The sequence below is a fragment of the Enoplosus armatus genome, chromosome 16, assembly GCF_043641665.1.
Source record: "Enoplosus armatus isolate fEnoArm2 chromosome 16, fEnoArm2.hap1, whole genome shotgun sequence".
In the NCBI taxonomy this organism is placed as follows: domain Eukaryota; kingdom Metazoa; phylum Chordata; class Actinopteri; order Centrarchiformes; family Enoplosidae; genus Enoplosus; species Enoplosus armatus.
In genome coordinates, this window is record NC_092195.1 from 19,575,763 (window position 1) to 19,600,581 (window position 24,819).

General features: G+C 41.6%; 1 protein-coding gene across 1 annotated transcript; it reads left to right on the top strand.

The window, feature by feature from the left end:
- Nucleotides 1-234: 234 nt before the first annotated feature.
- LOC139298966 (CCR4-NOT transcription complex subunit 3-like) lies at nucleotides 235-23,989 on the top strand. Its single transcript, XM_070921798.1, has 19 exons — nucleotides 235-357; nucleotides 2,529-2,591; nucleotides 4,926-4,993; nucleotides 5,734-5,808; nucleotides 7,167-7,256; nucleotides 9,270-9,398; nucleotides 10,470-10,565; nucleotides 13,557-13,685; nucleotides 13,978-14,068; nucleotides 14,698-14,831; nucleotides 15,619-15,675; nucleotides 16,230-17,239; nucleotides 17,932-18,042; nucleotides 18,281-18,428; nucleotides 20,339-20,435; nucleotides 20,772-20,973; nucleotides 22,649-22,781; nucleotides 23,142-23,267; nucleotides 23,864-23,989. The coding sequence occupies exons 2-19, from the start codon at nucleotides 2,567-2,569 to the stop codon at nucleotides 23,960-23,962; spliced, it is 2,820 nt and encodes a 939-aa protein (XP_070777899.1). The 5' UTR covers nucleotides 235-357; nucleotides 2,529-2,566; the 3' UTR covers nucleotides 23,963-23,989.
- The last annotated feature ends 830 nt before the right edge of the window (nucleotides 23,990-24,819 follow it).

A 24,819-nucleotide genomic window follows, 5' to 3' on the forward strand; every position in this document is an offset into this window, starting at 1 on the left:
GAGGGGGGGCGTAACAAAACTCAGTTTACCCTTTAACCTCTCCAAACCGTCCAATCATAGCGGGAGTTACCCTGGAAGTAGTAAAACCAGCGTGTCACGACGGACAGCGGGATTCGGCGAATAGGAGTGCGGGAGCGTCGGCGACGGACCAATCACAGGCAAGGTGGGCGGGACTCCTGTCCAACAGGGCATCGGAGGAGGAGGTGTTCCTGGTAGCCATCTTGGATGTGCGGAGTGATTGTTTAGCGAGAAGAATTGACACATTTTTTAAAAGAAAAATAGCCCTCATACTGAATCGTTGAAGATTTACCGGAGCGGGCCGACCGAGGAAAGAAATCGTAACTCGGAAAAATCCAGGTAATTTCGTTGCAGACCCAAAGGTGATGAATTTATGTGCCTTCCCCCTTTCTCTCTCTGCCTCTCTCCCCTTTCCAAATTGTGTCTCCCACATCAAATAGCGCAGCCGGTGGGAAGCTGCAGCTCTCTACACTGACAACAGACCAACTTGTAGTCTGTGTGTTAGCTAAAAACGGAAAAGCACAACTTCTTCGTCAGAGCCGCGGTGTTTAACTTGAGTACGGAGTTTGTTGTGAAGTGTATCTGTTCGGATGTTGTCGCCCGCAGGCTGCTGGTGGCACTAATGATGCCCGCATTGTTTATAAACATCCCGGGCTAACAAATGTTTGTCCTTCGCTCCGTAAACACCGCATGGTTGTTTGGTTTAGCTAATCCCGCGACTAGTCTAGGCTTTATAATCCACTGTAAAATGCTCGAGAAACACACAGTTAAAGTGTCTTCAGTTGGTCCAAACTCATCTGCTCAGCGTGAACGTGTGTTAGCAGGACAAGAGGGGCCTGTGCCCAGATGTGTGCACCTGTCTGGAAAAGTAAAGCTAAAGCTAATTTAGAAAGGTTTTGTCCCATTTAAGTGGTGTTAAATCAACCTGTGATGCAGTTAGAAAACTAGAACATGCAGTTTAGCTCTGAGCGCTTATTGTGCATAATAGTGTCTTAGTTTCAAGCGTGAAAAAAACATAGTTAAGCTGAAGTAAGTAGTGTATTAAATTGACAAAACATCAGACAAACCATAAATAATCTAGATAAAAACATGAAATATGTGTGGGTGAAATCAAAAAGTAGTGTCTTGCCATGGTTTTAATTGGATTTATGAGGTTATATAAATATTTAAAGGTAGGAGTGGGACAAACAATCAATACATTCCTTTATGGTATATCTCAATGTTATTGATCACATTGGTACCAGTATCACATAGCTGTGGAAGATATGAAAAATATTTTAAATATTTATATCTATTTTGGGATTTTTTTACTTGACAGCAACAGTAGAGAGGTGAGGAGGAGAAATGACATTAAACAAAGGCTTGACTCAAACAGGGGACGTTGCAACTACCTGGTCAACAACTCCCATGGAAACTCAACAGTGAATTTATCCTACACAATAGTCTCGGCTGATATTAGCTTATTACAGATCTATCTGCACTGGCATAAATGCTCAGTTGCAAGTTTGTTAGGTACAACTATTAAAACGCTGCAAGAAATCCCATAAGTTATAATGTTGATTTATTTTTTATTTTGTTTAGTTGTAGAATCAACTTTATGGTTGTTTTGGAGGAGGTAGTTTGTGGTGTTGACTACATTAGTTTTAGCATGGTGCACCTAATAAACTGTAAACTGTTATGTGTGTGTGTGTGTTCCCGAATAATCTCACACTGACAGATTTTGGTAAAAGTGAATGCGTGATAACAGTCTTCATATGAAAAACAATAGAATTATAAAGTGTCATATTGTTAGAGTCAGAGTCAGAGTTATCCTCTGATTGACTCACCTGTTTAAGTGACATCCGTATTTATGAAGTTAAATCCAGTCTTGCGGGTTGTTCTTCACGTTCTTCCTGCATCAGCTGTAATTTGCTCGCAGTCAGCATAGTTAAACATCTCAAGGCTCCTTTTTTTTCTCTGACCACAAGAAATTCCCGAAATTAATTCCTGTGCATTCCCTGTCCCTCAGGTGAGTGTTTTAACACCATACAGAGAGAAAAAACACTCTTAAGCTTTGATGCCTCGTGCTTGAAACCCTCTTGCCAAGTATTTAAAGGGAAATTCCTCAATTTTTTTTACAAATTTTGGTGTCTAAATGAATAATAGTTAACTTAAATTTTGGAATTGGTCCAGTAGGTTGCCCCAGCCGCAAACTGGCTGCAATGGCTGCAACGTAGTCCTTGAGGGCAACTGCGCCCGTGAAGTACGTCTACTAGAAATGCTTGTTTTTGCCAGTAACAGGCTTCAGATTCTAAGTGTCTGAAAACATTATGGAAAGGATCCCTGCAGATATAGACCCTTTTGTTAAAGCGTAAGATGATTTTTGTCATTGCTCTACATGCTTACAGTACATCCTACTTCAATAACTTAATTTTACATAGAAAAATCACTATTACAGCAGTATTTATTAATGTGCACCTGCCACCATCCTTCTTTAAATAGACATTTTCCTTTGTCTCTGTTTTCTGCAGTGAAAGAAGGCATGAAGACATCATCCTAGTCATCAGTCATGGCCGATAAAAGGAAACTTCAAGGTGAGATATCTGTGTGTGTGTGTGTTTCCCATGAAACACCAGTTGATCCGAATAAGCTGTATGATTTGTTGTGGTCTGATCAGGTGCCAGGTGGGTGAGGTTTACCATAAATAACATCATTCAGGAGGCGTCACAATCACAGAAAAGCATTGCAGAGTCAGTGTGTAATTCGTGTTGCTGTGATTGGAAAGTCCCCTGATGGCACCTCTGTGGAAAAACTCCACCCATCTGTCACTCTAAGTAGGTTTAAACAAATGTTAAAAATTGTTTACAGCTCACGCGTGATCATACCTGCTGCTGTTTGGCTATTGTGTGTTATGTTATATGAGGTAAAGTGGAAGTATGTTACCGTGGTGTGGTTCTCGCTGCAGGGTTAAAAGCGAAGTAGGGCTTGTAAACAAAAGTCACATGCACTCACAAGTAGCTTGTTTTCTGAGTTGTGTAAGCTGTCATCCTGCCAGGTTAGAGGTTTTCAGCTCCGGAGGGAGTCAGAAATAAATCTGGTTTTGGGACCTGTAGCTTCAGCTCAAACATGATGGATTTATCTGAGCTCTTTGCTGCTTTTTACCTGCTCTGGTGTTGTTGCAAATAAGTACACATGAAGAACTGGAAAGGAGCAGTGGTCCACATTGTCCTCAGTTGAGTTTGTTATGTGCCGATAGCGATATATCTGTGAAGGTACAGTCAGCCGATAATATCAGCTACGCAGATATATTAATTGGGTTCAAGTTTCGATTTCGACGATTATTTTCTCAATAAATTGATTAATGTTGTGGTTTATTATAAACCGTGAGAAATGCCCAACATCCTACATCCCAAAGTGACTTCATCAAATGTCTCGTTTTGTCAGGTGGAACAGTCAAAAACCAATGTACTATACTATGATGTGTTTATAGATATATATATATCGATATTACAGTATCGCCCACTCCTATTTAAAAGCTTCTGTTTGTTTTCTTATCCTGTTTTGGTTTGTTAAAAGTGACACTGCCTCTTTGTTCACAGGGCGACATTGCGTCCATGTGTGTTGGCAGTCATCAGTGCAGAAGTCTGCTCATGATGCTGGCACACTTTCAGAGACACCAGAGCAGGTTTCAGGCTTCAGACAGACTCATTTTGTTTCTAGTCAGGATCTGACTCCGCTGCTGCTCTTCTGCTCTCTTCTCAGAGCTTTTATTTTAAACATTTAAACCGATGTATGACCGCACCAGTGCAGCTGATGTCTGGAACAGCTCACAGTACTCACAGTACCGCAACAAGCTTCGCAACCAGACCCAGACCATTGTGTAAAGACAGAAAACCTCGAGGCTGTGTTGTCCCACAGAAAGTTTCCTCAGAGTCCTTTACTTTGAAGTTATTTTTAACCGACCTTCACCACAGGCTGAAAACACAGTTTGTGACAAGATTGATGATTCTCTGCCAGCATCACTCATCCCTTCACGTGCACTCGTGTGATGGCTGTCACATTAAAAACAAAACGCACACATGTTCCTCCCCTACAATGTCTTCATGAAGAAGAAAGGATTAAGCACAAGCACCATCTCTGTGTAATTGTAATGTATTATTACCGAGGAGGTAGACTTTCATCTAAAAATAACACACCCGCAGCAGATTCTTAACATCAAGGCAGTTTAAGGTCAGACTCAAACTGGAGTTTGTTCACACAACTTAGTCAAAGCTGCAGTGCGTTCAACGCCGGTCGCTGCATCTCTCCATCAGCGATCAGAACAATATCAAGACCATAATATTGAGATACTGCCGTTGTTTTTAATGAGTTGGAAAAAAAATGTTCAGTGTCTTGTAATGCGGTCTGATACAACAGACCTTCATGGCGGTTATAATCCGTTGTTAGAGAGATGCTTCTGTTATTTAGCCCACCCTCATTGATAGAAATTGGGTGGATTATATTTGTGTGTGCAGGGGATGCGTGTTTGTGTGTTACCTCTCGCTTACAAGCATAATGTCCCTTTCACAATGTGCATATTTCATGAGATTCAAACACACTTTGTAAACGCGCTGTTGTTATATGGAGAGTTTGTTGTTTCTGTGTGTGCGATATAAAGTGGGAGCAGGTTTACTGTGTTACCTAGATTACTTAACTGAATAAACTTTATTTGTTATTGCACAATTGCATACACTTCACTATGATTGCACTCTGTATGATTACATGTGACTGTGTGATGTGTGTGTGTAAGATGTTTTCTGGTCTTCACTCCAGATAATGCTTATTGAAACTGGTCCTGCGTGTTTTGACATGTTTATGTCATGTGATCTGTATCATTTCCTAGTTTATCTAATCCTCTCTTGTTGTTCTGCTCCTTTCTCCTCCTCCAGGTGAAATAGATCGATGTCTGAAAAAAGTAGCGGAGGGAGTCGAACAGTTTGAAGACATTTGGCAAAAAGTAAGGAAGGATCGTCATTCGCACTGCAACGAATGATTTTTAAAAATTAATCATTTAGATTGTGAGAAACCCAATAACCCCCCTAACACCTAACCCTAGTCAAAAATAGCCAGAGCCCTTTTTTTTGTCTGATCCACAGTCCAAAATATCCAAAAAATATTTTAAGTATAAATATTTAAAACAGAAAATCAGAGAATCCTCACATTTGAGAAGCTGGAATCAGAATTTTATCATAAAATAAACTCAGAATGATAAATCGATTCTCAAAATTGTTGTCAATTCATTTTCTGCCAATTGACTAATTGTTTCCAGCCTACTTGTCATTATTTGTGGGGAATAAACGCAGACAAAAACCTGGTACATTTGGGCCGTGGATGGTACATCCATCTGCTGTTGACCAACATGTAGACCAAGATTTAGAGGGAGTGAAGGGCGTTGAAGAGAAGGAAAGGTTTCTGTGCAAAGTATTGCTTTTATTGTCTTTATAGCTTCTTTTATAATCCAATTTTGATTGTGTTACCTTTGCTGCTGCAGCACAGAGATCAATAGAGTTGTCCTCAAATGAATTGATAGTATAAACCAGAGTTTTAATTTATGTAAGGTATGAGCAAATGACAGGCTTGGTACTACAGACTGCATTATCAATATTCACAGTGTATATGTTACATGTTGAACTCTTCTTTGCTGTATTGTCTTGGACCAGAACTTGTTGGAAACCTCTTGTTTCCTTTTCTCCGCAGCTTCACAATGCAGCCAACGCGAACCAGAAGGAGAAATATGAAGCAGACCTCAAGAAAGAGATTAAAAAGCTACAGGTAAATACAGAGAGACGGCGAAGTCAAGCCAAGTTGATAAGACTGCCCCAAAACAAAATAAATCTGCAGATATATTATTTTGATAATAGCTATATCAGATCAGTTTGAAATGTCTTTCAGTTGTGTGTACAGGTTTAGAGCAGCAGGGCCGCCTTGTGTTGTTCACTTTGAGGACTGCAGTCGAAGCTCTGTGGTCAGCAGACAACGGCCCGGCTTTTTGAACAAGAAACTGTGTCACAGACTCTCCCATGAGTCCTCAAGTTGTCTCTAGACAAACCAAGAAGTGCACATGGGCTCTGATAGTGAGTCTGTAAACCTGAAATACAAGAAACAAAAGTTTAGAATAAACTTACACCTGGTATTTACGTAAAATCTGTATCTGGATATTTATTTTAGACTGACTAAACTTTACATATTGCATTAGGACTGGAACTAATGATTCTTTTCATTATCAATTTAATTTGGCAATTTCTTATTTCTTAGAAAAGGTGATGTCTTGTTCTACAAATCTTGACATTTGAGAATCAGGAGCCTGGGAATGATCGGAATATTTGCTTAAAAGAAATTACTTAAATGATGAATCAGTTGTCAAAACAGACGCAGATTAATTTCCTGTTGACTAATCAATTAATTGTTTTCAGCTCTAGATTGCATTCACACCTATCTGAGAGTCACAGTGTGAGCGAGACCACCTCCAGTCTGGCCGACCTGATGGCAGTTTGATTGCAAAGCGCTCTGTGTGAATTTACACCTGCGTTTTTCATCATCCAGCCAAGATGTCCAGATACAGATTACTTGTTAAAACTAGGTGTAAATTGGGTCTCATTTCTAGCCAATCAGCATTCAGGAAGGGAGATAGAGACGGCCAGAGTTGTTGAGGTCTCATGTGTTTTCATTTTGGGCCCTGAAATTGGATGAAAGGACAGTGATTGTTTGCTGATCTGAAATTGTTTAACCTGCCCACACATAGAGAGGTGTGTGTGTGTGTGTGTGTGTGTGTGTGTGTGTGTGTGTGTGTGTGTGTGTGTGTGTGTGTGTGTGTGTGTGTGTGTGTGTGTGTGTGTGTGTGTGTGTGTGTGTGTGTGTGTGTGTGTATTAAATATCATCATGGTCAGCCACAGGCAGTGTTTAGTGCTTCATCTCGGTGTTACCATGAGGACCAAACTCCAAGCCAAGCCTTTTTTGCTGCATGTAGACACCAAGTTCACCGTCCATGACTGTTGAAGACGAGTCTCTGCACGTATTCACTGATGTATCTGTATCTCTCTCTCTCTCTCTCTCTCCCAATCTCTCTCTCCCTCCCCCGCTCTGTTTCTCTCCCTCTTCTTCTTCTTCTTCTTCTTCTTCTGGTCCCCCAGCGTCTTCGAGACCAGATCAAGACGTGGGTGGCATCCAACGAGATCAAAGACAAAAGGCAGCTAGTAGAGAACCGCAAACTCATAGAAACGGTGAGTAGGAACCGAACAGAGGAGAGGTAGGACGCATCACGTTCATTATAACACTCCCTGTGGGACCCATGTTTACTCTGGAGGATTGTGTTGGTTCTGAACTCTGGGAAGTCCTGAAAAGTCTAAAAAATGTATTTGTTAAAAACAATAAATGGCTGAATTCTATCATATGAATTACATAGTTCTGTCATTGACACATAGATTACCAGTTTACCAGCATTTATTGGAATTTCAGGAATGAACAAGTTTTAGTGATTTACTCACTGATAACACTCAAAGTACTGGAGTTTTATTTGTGTTGATGTTCGTCAGTCATGTTTCTGTTTTTGTGTAATATAACACAAACAAAAAATCCAAAGTTGAGACCTTAGAAACAGCAAAAATTATATTTGCAGTATAAAGTCATTGTGGTTTTTAGCTGAACAATTGCACTTTTCACCTGTTCTGTACAGAGTAGGAAAGACAAATATCAGCAGATATTGTTAGTTATTATTTATTTTGGAAAGAAATGTAGACAAAGACAATGAATGAAGACAAACACAGAGACATAACTTAAAACAGCAACACAACTTTTTAAAGATATAAACAAAGTTTGTTGTGAGAAAGATAAAAATTCAGCTTCATCATTTAAATATCAAATACAAACTTGATGGAGGAAGTCACTGCAGTCAACTTGCATTCAATCAGTCAAAAGTTCTCACAGCTTAAAGAAATATTAAAATGTCCGTAGAAACTAACCGAACCAGTCCTACAACATAATCCACTCACCAGTATGCTGCAAATAGTCGTGTTTCCCCAACATGTTTATATGTGCAGCTTCCAGGTCACGCTGTTGTCCCCATCAAAGCTCAGAAGCATTTACCATTTAAACAATCTGTAATGCTTTTATGTAAATAAAAGTCCACTCTATCATCTCTCTAAAATTCAAATAGAGCAATAATGATGCAACCCTTATTAGACTTATTAAAGCTTTTGTATTTTTGTTCTAAACACTCACTCATGTAGGTTAAAGTGATGCGTTTGAGGCAGTAGCTGCTCTGGTTTGTTTAGAATAAACAAAAGAAGAAGAAAAGAGAGGTTAGCATGAGCAGTGATAGCCACCATGGCTAAACAGTGAAAGACAAGATCGCCATCTACAGAAACTCCAACTTCACCAACAAATAATCCAGTTAAAGTAGTGAAAGGGCAAAATAATTTCTCAGATAAATTAAAAGCACTGCACCCGGGAGGCGCTCATTACGGCCTTCTTCATAGAGAGCTGGGAAACATGGGAGCCGGTCCGATATCTAACACCTGTTCTTCAGCGTAGCTAACCCGCCTCAGAGCCACATGAGCCTTTGATGAGGGTTATTGAGAGGGACTGAATGTGAGCCACCTGCCTGCACAATGAGGGACGAGAGCAACTCGCCAGCTCCCTCTGATCTCGAGGACTTGGTTTTTATCCCAAAAGCTGCTCTTCAAGACTTCCTGTGGTTTTGTTGGTTGACCTGAAATTGTACGTTCAGTCAGAGTCCTGCAGGAAGCATCTTGTCTTGACCAAAAAAAAAAAAAAAGGAACTTCACAATCTACTGGATGTTTACTCAGAGATCCGGGATGAGTCAGTCTTGTAAAATCAGTTTTACAGTTTAGAGCCTCGTCCTCTGGGTCTTTAAGGCCTCGGTCATGTCTGAACACCCGTTAGGTGTTAAATTCGCTGCTGTGGGTTTTCTAGAGGCAGGAAGAGGCTGTAACAACCTTCAGTAACAAAACTGTATGTGGTCTTATCCTATTTCCGGTCTGCTGAGTGGGCTTTAATGGCTCCTCTAGTGCAAAGCTTCCAGTTATGATTGCTGAGTCCTTCTATTTTACAGCTCCATCACTGTTAAGATTATTTAAGAACTCAATGGATTGGAGTTTTTTCTGCTCGTAGAAAATAAAAGCACTTAAAGCGATTTTGATTTTGTTGTAACGTGATCCACATGTATCAGTTTTTTAATACATATTTGTTTGTCTTGGTTTGTATCTGCTTGCAGCAAATGGAGCGGTTCAAAATAGTGGAAAGAGAGACGAAGACGAAAGCGTACTCAAAAGAAGGGTTGGGTCTGGCCCAAAAGGTGGACCCGGCCCAGAAAGAGAAGGAGGAGGTCGGCACGTGGCTAACGGTGAGCGAGGAGTCCCGATGCAGCATTTTGAACCAACTGATGGAAGAAAATAAGAGCATGTTCTGTGGTTTCCAAATCCTTAACTGTGACTGTAACTTTTATGTTAAGACTTTGTGCAAAGGTTGAGGATTTTAATCATCAGCCCCAGATTCAAACCTCCTCTTGTTTTGCAAGTCATTGGACGCAGAATAAAACAGAATAACAGACTCTAAACGTTAACACGCTTAGTATTGTCTTCAAATGACCTGAATGTAGGTCATCTTGGAAGAACTGTGATTCGGGTACAGCCCCTGATCGGTCCTTCATGTCCTCAAACATAATTAGAGTGCGGAGGACAGAGAGGACTTCTTTTTAACAGAACCTGGAAGTGAAAGTGAGATAAAAGTGGAACCAAAACTAAAGTTAAGACAAAGCACCGTCTCAGCTTTCACAAACTGAAAACCTCATTAACCAGCAGCCACTTCCATTAATACATCGCACTGGTGGTTTGTCTTATATGCTTATATTTAGGTGATATCTTGACACGAAACATATTCTGATGGGAGAGTTGTATCGTTATGTAGTTTGAACGTGGCCTTGCATTAAGTGATGAACTTTATTAACTTGTTTAAAAGCTCCAGCAGAGTGAAATGAATAGTGAGCGCCTCTACATCCAAAGCCTTATCAGCCACATTCGTATTGATAACCTGACTGGTTATGTTTCATTGGTAATATTGAGTAGCAACCGTTTTTATAATTGATTAATAATATATGCCAAACATTCTCTGGTTCCACTTTCTCAAATGTGACAATTTGCTGCTTTTTCTGACATTTTATAGACTAAACATCGAATCGATTCACCAAAAAACATAAATAGTTGCTATTTGCATTTCTAATTACTTATTTAAAGGTTTAGTAATATTACAGGCTGCATTAAGGTCACGTGGTGTGAGTGAATTTAACATACGAACCCTTCTCATACCCTGACTAGTGATGGTTTCTTATAAATTTAATATGTAAAAAGTGATATTAACGGTGTATGTGTGTCTGCCGTATATATGAAGTGTACTTTTATTCTTCTCTTTCCTCCAGAATACGATAGACACGTTGAACATGCAGGTGGACCAGTTTGAGAGCGAAGTGGAGTCTCTTTCAGTCCAGACGAGAAAAAAGAAAGGAGACAAGGAGGTCAGTCTGTTCTCATCCCTGATCCATTCACTCCTTCTGCTCTTCTCTTTGTCTGGTTCCTCCTTCTCTGTTTATAGCTGACACAGATCGGTGGGTCAGTCGGCCTCACAGCCGTCCTCCCTCCTCTCTGGTGGAGAGGTCAGATAGCGTGTCCTCCATTTATCTTCTCTGTCTGCCTGATGAGGATAACCTTGCCGACCGCTTCTTTCACTTTCTCTCTCACTCGCTTTCACTTTAAAGTCCTCTCCAGAGGCCTCATTTATAAAAAAAACCTCTTTGACTTTATCCTTGACGACCGGGCAGTCATTTCAAAGAGAACCAGCAGGTCCTGTGTGCGCCGTTCATACCTGCAATGTCAGGGAAAATGACTCTTTTGTTATGTCATAGAATATTTGCATTTTTTTTTGTGTTAAGATAATTTTCTCAGTAATTGTTCTAATGAGACCCAGAGGGGCGTATTATTTTTTCTGTTGCTCATGCAGTTAGCTTAGCTGGCCAAAAGCGTAGGGCCGCGTTTCTCTGCGGGGATCTTCTAAGAAATGTAGCGCTGAAGTGCTGATATCAATGACGAGTTTCTGGTCTCCGGTTTCACACAGGCTCCAAAATGACCAACCTTCATTTCTCTTTGGAGGATAATTCATCACAAGGGTCACCTGCTGCACTGGCTACTAGTTTCCTGAGGCTGTTTTTTTTAGTCTTGCCACCAAAACTAAACTGCATTTGTTGCCTGTGGAGGATGAAACCTGCAGTAGGGAAGATAAGCGTGAACATATTTGCATGCAGGGATGAAAAGAAGAGGGTTTCTGGATAGCTACCACTCCTCCTGTGTAGCTGCTGTGCTGTGCATCACACAAACTCTACTCACTATATGGTGCACTATATTTACACCCCTCCAACTTGAGTTTGTACATTTATTCACTACGTAGTGCCCTCAAATGTTCACTGGAACAAATTGCATGTTCACTACTTCCTGTTGTACAACTCGAACAGTGAAGATGCAAAATGATGATGATGATTGAGTGTCTGAAATCTGAATTCACTGTTCGCTATAGATGAAACTATTGAATGTGTATTATTATTATTATTATTATTATTACAGAGGGAATAATGAAAGGTGATTCAGACACAGCCTTAATGTTTTATAGTTGTTGAAAACTGGTTTCCCTTTCAGAGTTTCTGATTTGATAAATGCAGCAGTGACTCCTAATGCGCATGTCAGTATTACATGCATACCTACAGTATGATTTGTGCATATTGGGACACTTTTCAGGGACAATACCACTCTTCACAGAGAGGAAGTGTCCATATTTATAAACGTGTCTTCCCTGAACAGATTTTTGATAAGAGACTTAACTTATTGTTATTTTGTGATCCGTTTTTTTCCTATTTTATACCTTTAAGAATTAACAAGGGTGAGCAGATGACTTCCTTTTGGTCTACTCCAATATACAGGGTCATACCAATGGTTTAACCATCTGAATATACTCTATACGACAGACCTGATGCAGGGAAGTGTTATTATCATAAAACAACACTTTCTGACACCCATATCATTTTTTTAGATTTTAGATGAGTTTCAAAGGTGTTTGACCGACTGTAGAAAAAAACTGTTTTGCACATCAAGATATTTTATAAATGAGGTTGTCAGGGGAGGCTTTTTTTCTGCATTTCAAAGGAGTTGCTGAACTCCTGCTGCCCTGAGAGGTGTTTTAGCTGACATAGTGTTAATGTGTTTCCCTTACTTGGTTGTACACAGTTAGAGTCAGTGGATGAACAGCTCCTTCACTCACTCTGGATGAAAAAGCTTTTAAATGTGATCATAAGTCCTGAACCAGAGAGAAATAAATCTCTACAGCTCAAGTTTGTTCGCTAGAAGCTTTTTTTGGTTTTGGCCCACAGTACCAGGTGTTTAATAAAACACTTAAACGCCATTTTATTTTATATGCCATGCCAGCATGAGAGATTTAATTCAGCTCCATACTTTCCTCAGTAGTTAATTTTGGACACACTGTCACATTAAGAGTTCAGATTTAGCCTTTGGAGCGTGTGTGCACTCAGCACAGAAACTTCCTCATGTTCCTGACATGTGCTGGCGCAGCATTAATATGTATTGTGATAAAAGGCATTAATATGTTCCACTCTGCTGCCTCCACTAATGCAGCTGAGCAACATACATCTAAAGTGTTCCTGCCTGTGTTTTAACAGCTATAGTGTTTTTATAAACGCATCAGTTCAGCCAGTGATCCTCAGAGTTACACGTGTGCTTCGTTTCTGGTTTGAAGGTTTTATCTAAAAGACACATCCACATATGCTTATTTTTGTCCAAATTTCCCCTGGAACACCTTTTGGACCTGACATAAACAAAAAAAAACAAAATATATGACATTTAAGTGCTTGAGGACATGTATGAATTAACTGTGGAGAAGAAGAAGAATTAAATATTGAAATCTGAAGTGGTGCTGATTATGCGCTATATGATGCATAAAGCCATAAAGTGCACATGTGGCAGCTCTTATGTGTTTCCTCTCTTCTGTATGTTTAACTTTAAACTTTTAACATGCCTTTTCCTTCATTTCGTAAACTTCATTTTGTTTTTCTTTTAAAATGTTTTTCCTTGATATTTCAATGAATCATTTATTTAGATTTTAGTTTTTCACATTGGAATAAGGTGGCGTACATCCCCAGCATGTCAAATTATTATTTCCTGAGTAGAAAGGCATCTGAATCCACATATAGACCAACGAGAGACATTCTCCGCTGAGAAGCTGATGGCTTTCTTTAATCCACTCTTTCAACCAAACTGAGAAACATGTGCGAAGAAATAAAAATTCACTGCAGCTGTAACTGCTACTTGCATGTACTGCATGTACGAACCAAGAGGCTGCTTGATATCATTCTCTGAAAAACAGTAAGGCAGCAGTTTTAAACTTAAGATGAGAGCTCGATCCCCTCGTCGATTCCTCCTGGCCTGACCCCATTTGTGTTGTGAAGAAGCAGGACCGGATTGAGGAGCTGAAGAAGTTCATTGAGAAGCATCGACACCACATCCGGATGCTGGAGACCATTCTGAGGATGCTGGACAACGACTCAGTGCAGGTGGACGCCGTCAGGAAGATCAAGGTTCGCTCACGTCTTCACAAACAAAGTCAATGAAGAATTCAAAGCCTTTTCCGTTTCTGTGAAGGGTTAAAATGAAATCTTTTTCTTGTTGCACAGCTTTTATGTTTTAGTTTATGTGATTTGTAAATTAGATCACTTAGAGGTTTGTTTTGCGCTTCTGAAAAGATAAATTATAATATTTCTATTGACAGATTTACTGAGCCACATTTCTTTCCAAAATGCCATGTCGCATTTAAATGTGTTGTATAGATTGTCATTCTCTTTCTCTGTCATTTGTTCTTTCTTTATAAAGGATGATGTGGAGTATTATCTCGACTCGTCGCAGGATCCAGACTTTGAGGAGAACGAGTTTCTATACGATGACCTGGACCTGGAAGACCTCCGTAAGTAGAGAAAGCGCTGGGGTGAATTCAGTCTCAATTCACTGTGTTTGTGTGTCTGCACAAAACAAAATGGAAATATAAAATGTGTAAATTTTGAGCTAAGTGCTAACAAGTTTAGCCACAAGAAAAGAAACGTGTATAAACAACAGATGTGCAGGTGGAGCCAAAAAGCCAAGCAGAGGTTTGTCAAGTTGAGGAGAAAACATCACAGTTAACGACAAACAGTGCTATCCATCCCATGAAAACCTGCAATACTGTTACAAAATAAAACTTCAACTTAAAATAAAAACTTAACAGCTGGTAATAAAAAATGTCTTAACACATTTAAAAACAAGAAAAGAAAAGTTAAAAAAAGCTTCAGAAAGAGTATCGTTAAACCTGCAACACAGGACGCTGCATGTTGGCAGCTCCTGGTGGACACTGAATCAAGCGCAGAACTCCAGCTTTACACGTAGAAACATGATGTTTTGTTCGAGGTTTCTATGCACCTAAACATGGATTTAACTGGGTCCTGGTCCTGACTTAAAGAGAATCAATCCCTCCACACTACTAGTTAATACTATAAAGCTCCTGAAGTGACTGTTTACCATCATTGAACTCTGCTCCCTCTGTGTCTCTGCTCCCTCCAGCTCAGACGCTGGTCGCCACCTCCCCACCAGGACACTCGCACTTGGAGGACGAGATCTTCCAGCACTCCAGCAGCACACCCACCTCCACCACCTCATCTTCGCCCATTCCCCCCTCGCCCGCCACTTGCACTACGGTAAAAAAAAAAAAAGTGTTAGGGTGCATTTAGATTCAGTGACAATAAAAAAAGGTTAGATTTGGAGTCGCAACATTTTTCATGCAGTTACAATAAGTTGAAACAGTAATTTGGACCCTTCTGGTTGCCGAGGCTAATGTAGTAAGGCTTAGCGGAAAATCCTTAAAATATTACAAATTAATAAAGAGGCAACCCTTTCTGACAGGTTATTATCTCTTGATTGATGAAAATATTGATGATTCCTGAAAATTAAGCCTGTTGTTGCATTCACTTCGAGTCAAGTCAGGTCAATATCTAAAATATAAATGAGAAAAGATAATTGCCTATGTGTCTGCTATTGTGGTGCCCTGCCATCTCCTCGTATTGTTCCGCTCTATTGTCATTATATCATCTGTTCTTCTATCCACCCACATACAGTATGTAGTGAGAGCAGTTATTAGAGGTCTGAGGTGTCTGAATAGAAGGCGTGGAATTGTTAAATGCTGCTGCCATGAAGTTAAACTGAAGCATGAAAGGAAACGTAAAGGATGGGATGTTAAGCCGCAATGGTTCATGGGAAATGTGATTGTTTGACTTTTAATTATCCAAGGAAAGTTTCTGGAAATGATTTAACTTTTGAAGAACTGAGAGCTCGTCGGCACAACAAAGTTAGGGTTGAGTCCGGGAACTGGCTTCTTTTGGTTTTTGTTCTTTCTCGTTTTGTCTTGTGCTGCAGCTTTTAAGCATGATGACCATTAACTTGCCGTTTCTCTGAGGCCTAACGTTGTTCTGCGTTTGTGTTTCTCAGGAGAACTCGGAAGATGACAAGAAGAGGGGACGTTCAACAGACAGCGAAGTTAGTCAGGTGAGTCTAAACACACTGAGAGATCATTTCAACATCATGTCATGAACACAGAAAGCTTCAGGAAGTTCTGCACCTCATCGTGACGACGGCTTAATAAGACAAAACAATGAATTTATTGATTAGATGAGATTAGATAAGTCAAGCAACAAGTCTGGTAATTGTTTTATTAGTTATGAAAAACAATCGTTTGCTTCTAAATTGAGAATTTGTTGCTTTTTTCAGTTTTACATTAATATGAATAGATTATTTTTATGTTTTGGATTATTGATGAGACCTAATAAGCAATTTGAAGCTATCAGCTATTTCTGATGTTTTGGAGAACAATTAGTAATTTAACTTGAACTTAGATTACTTAGTTAGTTAGTTAGATTTTATATTTGCATGTCCAGGTCACATCTTGACATGTTTGTTTAGGTTTTCTTCTTTTTTGTTTTGTGAAGTTTCATAAAGAATAAAATCTAATTAAAAGTCATTAATTAGAGTTAGAAACAGGTTTTCAGTTGTTACGTAACAACATGACCTAACAAGCATCTGTCTTCCTACTCCTTCTCCAGTCACCTGTGAAGAACGGCAACCCCTCTTCCTCATTATCGTCTTCCTCCTCATCCTCTTCATCTTCCTCTTCCTCCTCCTCATCTTCTTCCTCCGTCTCGGGACTGACCTCATCCTCACTGGTCTCTATGGCGACCATCACTGGGGGAGGAAGCAGCGGCTCCGGGGGCAACAGTCTTCACGGCAGCTCGGGGGGTCTCCTCTCCAACACCTCCGCTGGCAGCTACAGCAACGCCACCCAGCAGCAGCCGCACCCGTCGGCACAGCAGCAACAGGCCAAAAACTTAGTGAGCTCCTCCTCCTCGGCTCCTATCTCCATCCCCAGCACCTCCACCAACAGCCACCTGGCCTCCTCTGCTCCCTCTCCCCCCAACGCCAACATGCAGGGGCTCTTCACTTCAAACACCCAGCCCCAGGTTCTGTCGGGGCCCCCGCCAACCTCCAACAGTCTTGGCCTCAGTTTGGGCCTCTCTCTGGGGAAAGGCGGCATGTCCGGCTCCATCACCACCAGCCCGATGTCCGGGGGCCTGGGCCTGTCAGGGATGCCGGCATCCCTGAGCACCATGGCGAGCCTCCTGTCCAGCTCCACTCCGGCACCCTATGCTCAGGCAGCCGCCTCAGGCGCGATCGGCTCTGGTCTACCGGGCTCTCTGGGCGGCGTCAGCACCACCACGTCCAACAGCGCACTGGGCTCCATCGGCAGTGGAAGCATCACAGTCGGCGGGCCGACGTCCTCAACGGGAGGTCTCCTGGGCTCAGTGCAGGTGGTGACCAGCATCGGCTCTGGGATTCTGGGTTTGGGTTCTGGTCAGTCGGGGGTGCAGGTGTCTTCCCTGGTGTCACTTAGCCCAGTAGGAGGTTCAGCGCCGGGCAGCGGAGTAGGAGTCATCGGGAGCAACGTAGGCAGCTCGGGATCAGCAGGGAGCGGAGTGATGGGAGGAAACTCGTCGCTCTCCATCAGGCCGCCAAGTCAACCGAAGCAGAATGGTAGCTCTAGTGAGTATCTGATGTCTTCGGCAACAACGCTGCGGTCTTCTCCAGCATCTCTAGACCTTTTGTGGAAGCCTATCACGGCTGAAAAAGCATCGAATATGTCCTTTTTTAAGTTTACATTTCACGCAGAACACTGCTGTGAACATTGTGGCCACAAATTGTGATCAGCAAGTGACTAACAAAGCAATAACACCTTTAAGTGCAGGTGCTATCAGCATGCTGTAACTGTAGCACCACCACTTTATATGTATCTGATGATTTAGCAGTGATCGCAGTATCCATTCAAACCAAGTTAAAAAAGAAAAAAACGTCTGTCACACAACATTGATGCTTGGCTATCTTGGTAAAAAGCACCAAGTTTAATTTCTGTGAGTAACTGAACAGTAGTTTCTTTACAGCATCATTTCATAAAGTTCATTATTTAGAAAGTGAAACTACATAAATCCAATTAACTGGGAAAGTTGCAGGTGTTCGAAATGTGTGAACGCGTCTAAATTACAAATGCTTTATTATAGTTGAAAGGCACATTACTAAACACACAACACATATTTCATAGCCTTTAACTATATTATTATATTATATTACTATATATATTTTGGGGTAATTATGCCAATTTTCAGTTTCACAGCAAAATGTGGATTTCTGAATTGTTCTGACCCGTCTTCTGTTTTACAACTCATTTGCATTTTCTTCAATTTTCTTTTTTTGTGTTGCAGGTTACAGCGCTGTGGTAGCAGACAGCACAACAGACTCCGCCCTCAACAGTGCCAGCCAATCACAAAGCAGCCAACCATTGTCTTTGACCTCCACAGCCAATCAGCCGTGAGTATGATGGAGCTCGTTACCACTCATCTAGAATTATGGGAACATCATTCACATCAAATCAGTAGGATAAAATACTTTATATATAGATAGATAGATAGATAGATAGATAGATAGATAGATAGATAGATAGATATGTGCTTAGAAAGTTTACCTTTTCCCCCTTTCTTGGGTTTTATTTGGGTCTCTGTTGCCCCCATATGTCATCCTTTCTCTTATTCTCTTCTTCCCTCCCCAGTAAGGACACTGGTCCCAGTTTACTGGGCTCTTTGAGTTTGTCGTCCAGCTCTCCATCGCCGGCGTTCTACAGCGAGGCCAAAACGGTGAGTGGCGGGAGCCTGCTGAACGGGCCACTGTCCTACTCACAGTCCTCCGACGTCATCAAGGTGAGAATATGATGACACACTCAAGAACACACACACAGTCCCCATTTACACCTGGTGTGAACATCTGTATCTGGATAATGACATCTGGGCCTTTACATTTACACCTGGTATTAAAAGACGTTCTCGTTATCTCTGTTGCGCCCAGCGTTGTGATTGGATCATATTCTGTCTGTAATATCAGAAGCTCTCTCTGTTGTTCAAATGTTAAACTTACAGGTGTGACTGTGGATGAACCACGTTCAGTTTTTCAGTATTTCAGCTTCCAGCTATTTGTTTTTGCTGTGTCTTTTAAAACGTCTGCCGGGGACCTTAATCTCGTAATGCTCAGCAATCAGTAAGAAAAACCGTGTAGACCACTTAACAAAAACCTCACGCAAAATGGTCCAGTTGCACCAAACAAAACAACAAATCAACATTGAGTCATAAACCCCCGCTAGATTAAGACTAGAGCAATGACCTACCAAACTCAACCCTAGTCTGGGGGGGGGATTTACACACTGAATCACAGTGGGTCTTATTGCAACTGGTACATCAGGGACCCTCCAAGAGCCCCTGCATGTGTTCCCTTTGTTCACCGCCACACTAAAGTTAACACCACGGATTCCCTATCAGAACCTGTGGGAATAAGACTCAAAACATGGTGTTTTATTTTTTCCATGTTTTTAATTTGAGACATTTTACGTAGACACGATGGGACGTTTCTCTTTGTGAAGATTCAATTTCCTAAATCTCCACAGACTATTCATTTGCAGACAAACACACTCATAACTGTTTTTGCTTCCTCTATGATTAAATTAATTGTGCCAACAGTAAAATCCAAGTGGGGATTATTATGGTCTCATTCTGACTGTTTATTAGTAGCAAAATATTTCAGACACTGCGAACAGATTTTGACAAAACTGAAGAGAATAATGAAAGAAAACCGCAATGAAGTGATTCCCCCGGAGCAGACAGAACATCATGTGTTTGTTCTACAGCTTCAGTCACCTTGAGTTGAACTCTCTGAGGAAACATCAGAGATCACATGTTTAATTCCTCATTTCACAGTGATGAAACGGCATTAATGCGCTCTAAAATCTGCAGCGCTGGGTAGAACAATCATTGCAGTTTTTCTCGATCAGTTGCCAGCCTCTACTGAATTTTCCAGGCGTGTTTTTGTAATAAATTACAACTGTCTGAACGTATTTTTGGTGGCTATGGAAAGTATTCAGACCCCTCACTTATCCTGTTATAGGATTAATTTAAAATTGATTACACTGACAATAACCCATGACTGTGAACTGTGAGTCCTTAAATACACAATTTGCCACCAGTGAACTCTAATCTACAGATATCTGTTAATCAATGTTGTGTTTTTTCATTATTAGGTTATTAGGTGAAGAATTACCTTGCAAAACAGTACTATAGTAAACAACTATTCAGATATACTACATGTCCAAAAGTATGTGGACACCTTAACATTACGCCCATGTGTGAATGTTGACCGTCTCATTTTAAAACCATGAGACTGTAACAGCCTCCTCTCTTCTGCGAAAGCTTTTTACTGCAATAAGGTCCAGCTCACAGTTCATCCCAAAGGAGTTGGATGGGGTTGAGGTCACGGCTTTGAGCAGACCAGTCAAGTTCTTGCACACCAAACTGGGAAAACTAGTTTGGATCATTGTGAGGAGATCACTGGACTGGACTGGAGATCTCCTTCTTGTCTTTCGGGTCTGAACTCGCTCCTCAGCTGCCTGATGTTACGTCAAAAGCATCTTTGAAGGGGGGGGGATAGCAGTACACTAACAAAAGTGAAGTGATCTCCATGACAACATTATCAGTGGTGCAGGAACTCGATTTCCTACGATAACTGTGCGCACACGTCCGGTAGATTCTGTTTTCCCATGAGTCTCCTTGTCTGTCCACATCAGCCCCAGGAGCCTCTGAGCAGCCTGAAGTCCATGGCCGAGCGAGCAGCACTCAGCTCAGGGATGGAGGGAGACGTGCCCTCCCTGCACCTTACCCCAGGTAACACACACACTAACACACACACACTCCTATGTACCTTAATAAAAGGAGATAGAGGGTTGCCACAGAGCAGAAATAGAAAAGCTGTAGTTTAATGGAACAAAATGTCATCTCACCTCCCACTCTCAGCCTCCTCTGAACAAAAACTGCTGATGATATTATCAGCCCTGACTCAACTTCTCTCTCTTTGTCTCTCTGACTTCAAATCCTGAACCCCCTCCCCCCTTCACATCCTCTCTCACTCCCCTACATCCTCCGCTTCCTTCACCATCACCCCCCCACACACACACACACTCACACTCACACTCTTAACTTTAATTCTCTGCCTCTCTTCAGACATCTTCCCCAGCAGCACTACGGCCCCCTCGGGCCCCCCGACAGCACCTCAGCCCTCGCTGTCAGAGGTCAGCATCCCCCCCTCGTTGGGGGTCTGCCCGCTGGGTCCGGTTCCCGTGTCCAAAGACCAGCTCTACCAACAGGCCATGGAGGAGGCGGCGTGGATGCACATGCCCCACCCGTCTGACTCCGAGAGGATCAGGTGCAGTGAACGTTTTCCATTTTTCCACGGTAACAAACCTTCATGCTGGTCGGTGGAAGAAGTACTGAGATCGAGAAAAGTAGAAATACCGTGATGCATTCAACGTTTTACTTCAGGAAAAGTACAAAAGAATTATCGGCAAAGTGTCAAAAGTAGAAGTACTTTTTAATCCACTACACTTTCTTTGCAGTCGTATAAAGTGACATGAAATGGAAATACTGAAAAAACTTAAGCGTTTGATTGTTGAGCTTTTATAAAACAAAGATTTCGGATTCGGCAGCTTTTCTTTGTTAAATCTGAAAAAGCCACAGAACCAATCAGCTGCAGCGCAAAGTTATTTAATACAAAGAGTAATGTGGCATTTTAGTAGGGGACATGATGAAAATCACATCACTGTATTTAGTACTTTCAAATACTGCAGTAGCATCCCTACACACACACACACACACACACACACACACACACACACACACACACACACCAGGCACAATTAGAGAACAGATTCTTCTGGTTCTGTATCTACAGCGCTGTCAGCCCACACAGGTACAATTGACATTTAAATCCAAACACTCAAACCCTCTTGTACCACAGTACCTGTTGTGTTTTACAGTCAGAGGAGAGTGACACACACATACACACACACACACACACATTTCTTCCTCTGTGTTTAAAACCAAATTGAGGGAAATAAACACAACAGAAAAGTCTTTGTTTCTTAAGAACTATAATTAATTTCCAGCACACACACACACTCACTGTTCGCCACATGCAGTCATTTCCACCCTGTTTGATTTGAAGTAATCATATTAGTAATAAAGTGTAATCAGTCTCAAGCTGTCTGCCTGTTAGTGGGACATGACTGTTATTTTTGGTGCGCACTGACCTGCCTAACAGCCTCATGGAAACAGAAAGGACAAACTGGGTTTGTCACTGATCTAAAAATACATGGTTTGGATGGAAAAGTGCATCTGGGCAGTGAGTGGGCAGATTTTCCTACTTTTCCTACCATCAGGGAGGTGAATCTGTCAATTGGTCTGACTAATGGAATTAGTTAATTGGTCCACAAAGTGGTTCATCAAAAACCTCTTTGTGCGTCTCGATGCAGACCAGCACCGACTGTACACGAGTGTGTGGCTTTGGATTAGCTAATTATTCTGTTTTAGAGGCAGTGTGTTGATGCTGGTCGTCTATGTGGACGTCCAGGATTCACATTTTAACATCATAAAACTGTAAGGTCACTACCAGTGATGAGGAGTTCTGAAATACAGCCTCTCTGCGTTATCGTGCCGTCCACTGTAATAAACATTTTCCACACATTAACAGTGATTATATATTTATTGATATTAGAACAAGGTCTCGCCATCAAGATCTTTTAATTTTCATGTTGCAGGTTTTACTCTGTGGTTCCAGAGGGAGCTGCGTTAAGTGATGAACGGGATTAACTTTTTATTTCGATATCATCGATTGACGATGCACATATTAAAACATCAGGCTGAAAGTCACTGATTAGGCCTATTAATTTACATCCTTATTAACACAGTAAATGATTGTTGGCCCTAACCTGAACCAGTCGTTTGATTGGTGAATCATCTGCTTCTTTTTTCACATCTATTCTCGTTTTCCTTCCTTCCTCCAGTTAGGTCCCACTAACTCTCCCTCTTTGTCAATATTACAGGCAGTACCTGATGAGGAACCCGTGCCCCACCCTGCCTTTCCACCACCAGATGCCACCGCCCCACTCCGACACTGTAGAGTTTTACCAGAGGCTTTCCACAGAAACCCTCTTCTTCATCTTTTACTACCTGGAGGTAGGCTGTGTGACTAAATCATGATCTCAAAACACACGTTCCTTTGCTCTGTAGGTAACTGGCCAAATGTAGATCATATTATCTATCTAGATTATCGATGTTAGCTTTGAGGGAAAGAGAGAGAGACCAGCTTCAGCATTACATGGATTTGATTAAATCCCTGCTTTGGGACTTTGAAAGGTATTCTGGGACCTTCAAAAGAAGGAACTGCAAAGATGAAATGTATTATTGATTATTACATTACATGCAAAGGAGGATCGAGAATCTCTTTAAGTCTGCACCAGAACCAAAACTGTATTTTCTGTGTTCCTACTAATTAAGTTCTTCCTTTATCTCCTCCTCCTCGTCTCCTCTCTGCAGGGCACTAAGGCCCAGTATCTGGCAGCCAAAGCCCTGAAGAAGCAGTCATGGAGGTTCCACACTAAGTACATGATGTGGTTTCAGAGGCACGAAGAACCCAAGACCATTACTGATGAGTTTGAGCAGGTCAGCTTCACATCTTTAACCTCTTGTGGAGAACGTTTGTTCATTGACGGCCACCACCAGATTTTTTTTTAAACATATTTTAGCCTTTTTCCATCCATTTCTGTGCAGTATGAAAATCTCATAACAGGCTCTCAACGCGTACTTGAGTTGTGTGTCATTGTGTGTGTGTGCGTGCCGCAGAGAATATGTTGTTATTGTTTTGGGTAATTTAGTGCAGAAACAAATTCTACTTTAATCATTTTCAATTCACTGTGATGGATAACACAACTCAAGGGCGTTTAAAGAGTGTGCTGATTTTTATACCTTACAGTTATGAATGGAAACCAATGGCTGCCTCAAATAGCAGATAAAATTAGAGCGGCTGATCCATTAAGCCTTTTGAAACTGATTTTTGTGTTCTTGTGGTAGTGGATCAACTGAAGTCTTGCGATCGACTGTGAATATCCAGATTGTTTCCCTGCCTTTTTGCGCAAAGCATGCTGGGAGTGGCATTCAACGTACATAAACCTCTTCCCAGTGCAGGTTTGATTGGCAGGCAGTCAGGTCACCCTCTTACTGCCTTTAAATGTTTTTTGCGTTTAATTTTTATTTTTCAGGGAACGTATATTTACTTTGACTATGAGAAATGGGGCCAGCGGAAGAAGGAAGGCTTCACGTTTGAGTACCGGTACTTAGAAGACCGAGACCTCCAGTGACCTGCAGCCAGAAAGACGGACGGACGGACGGACAGCTGAGGAAGTGAGAGAGGGACCGACGGATGGAGAACAAACAAATGAAGAAGGGTGGTCCATCTGCTGACATTCCTGGATCTGATCTCAGCTCGCTGGGGGGAAGGAGATGTTGGGCTGGAGGGGGGGGCTCATCATCCTCACCCTGGCAGTGATTACTCCTCACACTCTGTCACCCCTCCTCCTCCTCCTCCTCTTCCTCCTCCTCTTCCTCTCCACCCCTCCATCATCAGGCCTTTTATTTCCAACTTTTCCTGAACTGGAAGTCTCTTTAAAACAACAAGACTTTGGTTTGTTTTGGCAGATAAGACACAAACATCACACCTAATATTCCGACTGTCATGTGCTTCTCCCCTCTGTGTTCTCCTGTTATGTTGGCTTTAAAACCTTCTTCTTATATTAGCCCCTTAAGAACCAAAGATAGTCGGTTAATCATACAGTACAGGCTCTGCCCCTCTTTCTGAACGGACTAAGGAAAAGCTAAAGATGTAGCAAGCTTAGAAGCCTCACCACACTCTGAATCTGTGTTGCGTCAGTGTTACAACAGTGCGGAGCAGCAGCAGGACAGGAATCAGGTGGAAAATGTAACTTTGGTTTTGTAAATCCAGCGAGAAGGAAGGAGATGTGAACTGACTCAAGATCAGCCAGGAGCTCAGCGACCTGAAACCTGGAGCCTACCGTAACCAGAACCTATAAGTTCTAGGTTCTACTTCACTGTGTTTCACAAACCGGAACGTTTTAGATTTACACTCAGTTGCCAGTTTATTAGGTACACCTAGCTAAAACTAATGCAGTCTAATACAACAGTCAATACATAAAGATGT

Bases quoted from the DNA above. Each gene is read 5' to 3' on its own strand.
- LOC139298966 (XM_070921798.1), top strand. From the start codon at position 2,567: ATGGCCGATAAAAGGAAACTTCAAG. The intron at 10,566-13,556 runs GTCAGTCTGTTC...TGTGTTGTGAAG, and splicing joins AAAAGAAAGGAGACAAGGAG to AAGCAGGACCGGATTGAGGA. The intron at 14,832-15,618 runs GTAAAAAAAAAA...TGTGTTTCTCAG, and splicing joins CGCCCGCCACTTGCACTACG to GAGAACTCGGAAGATGACAA.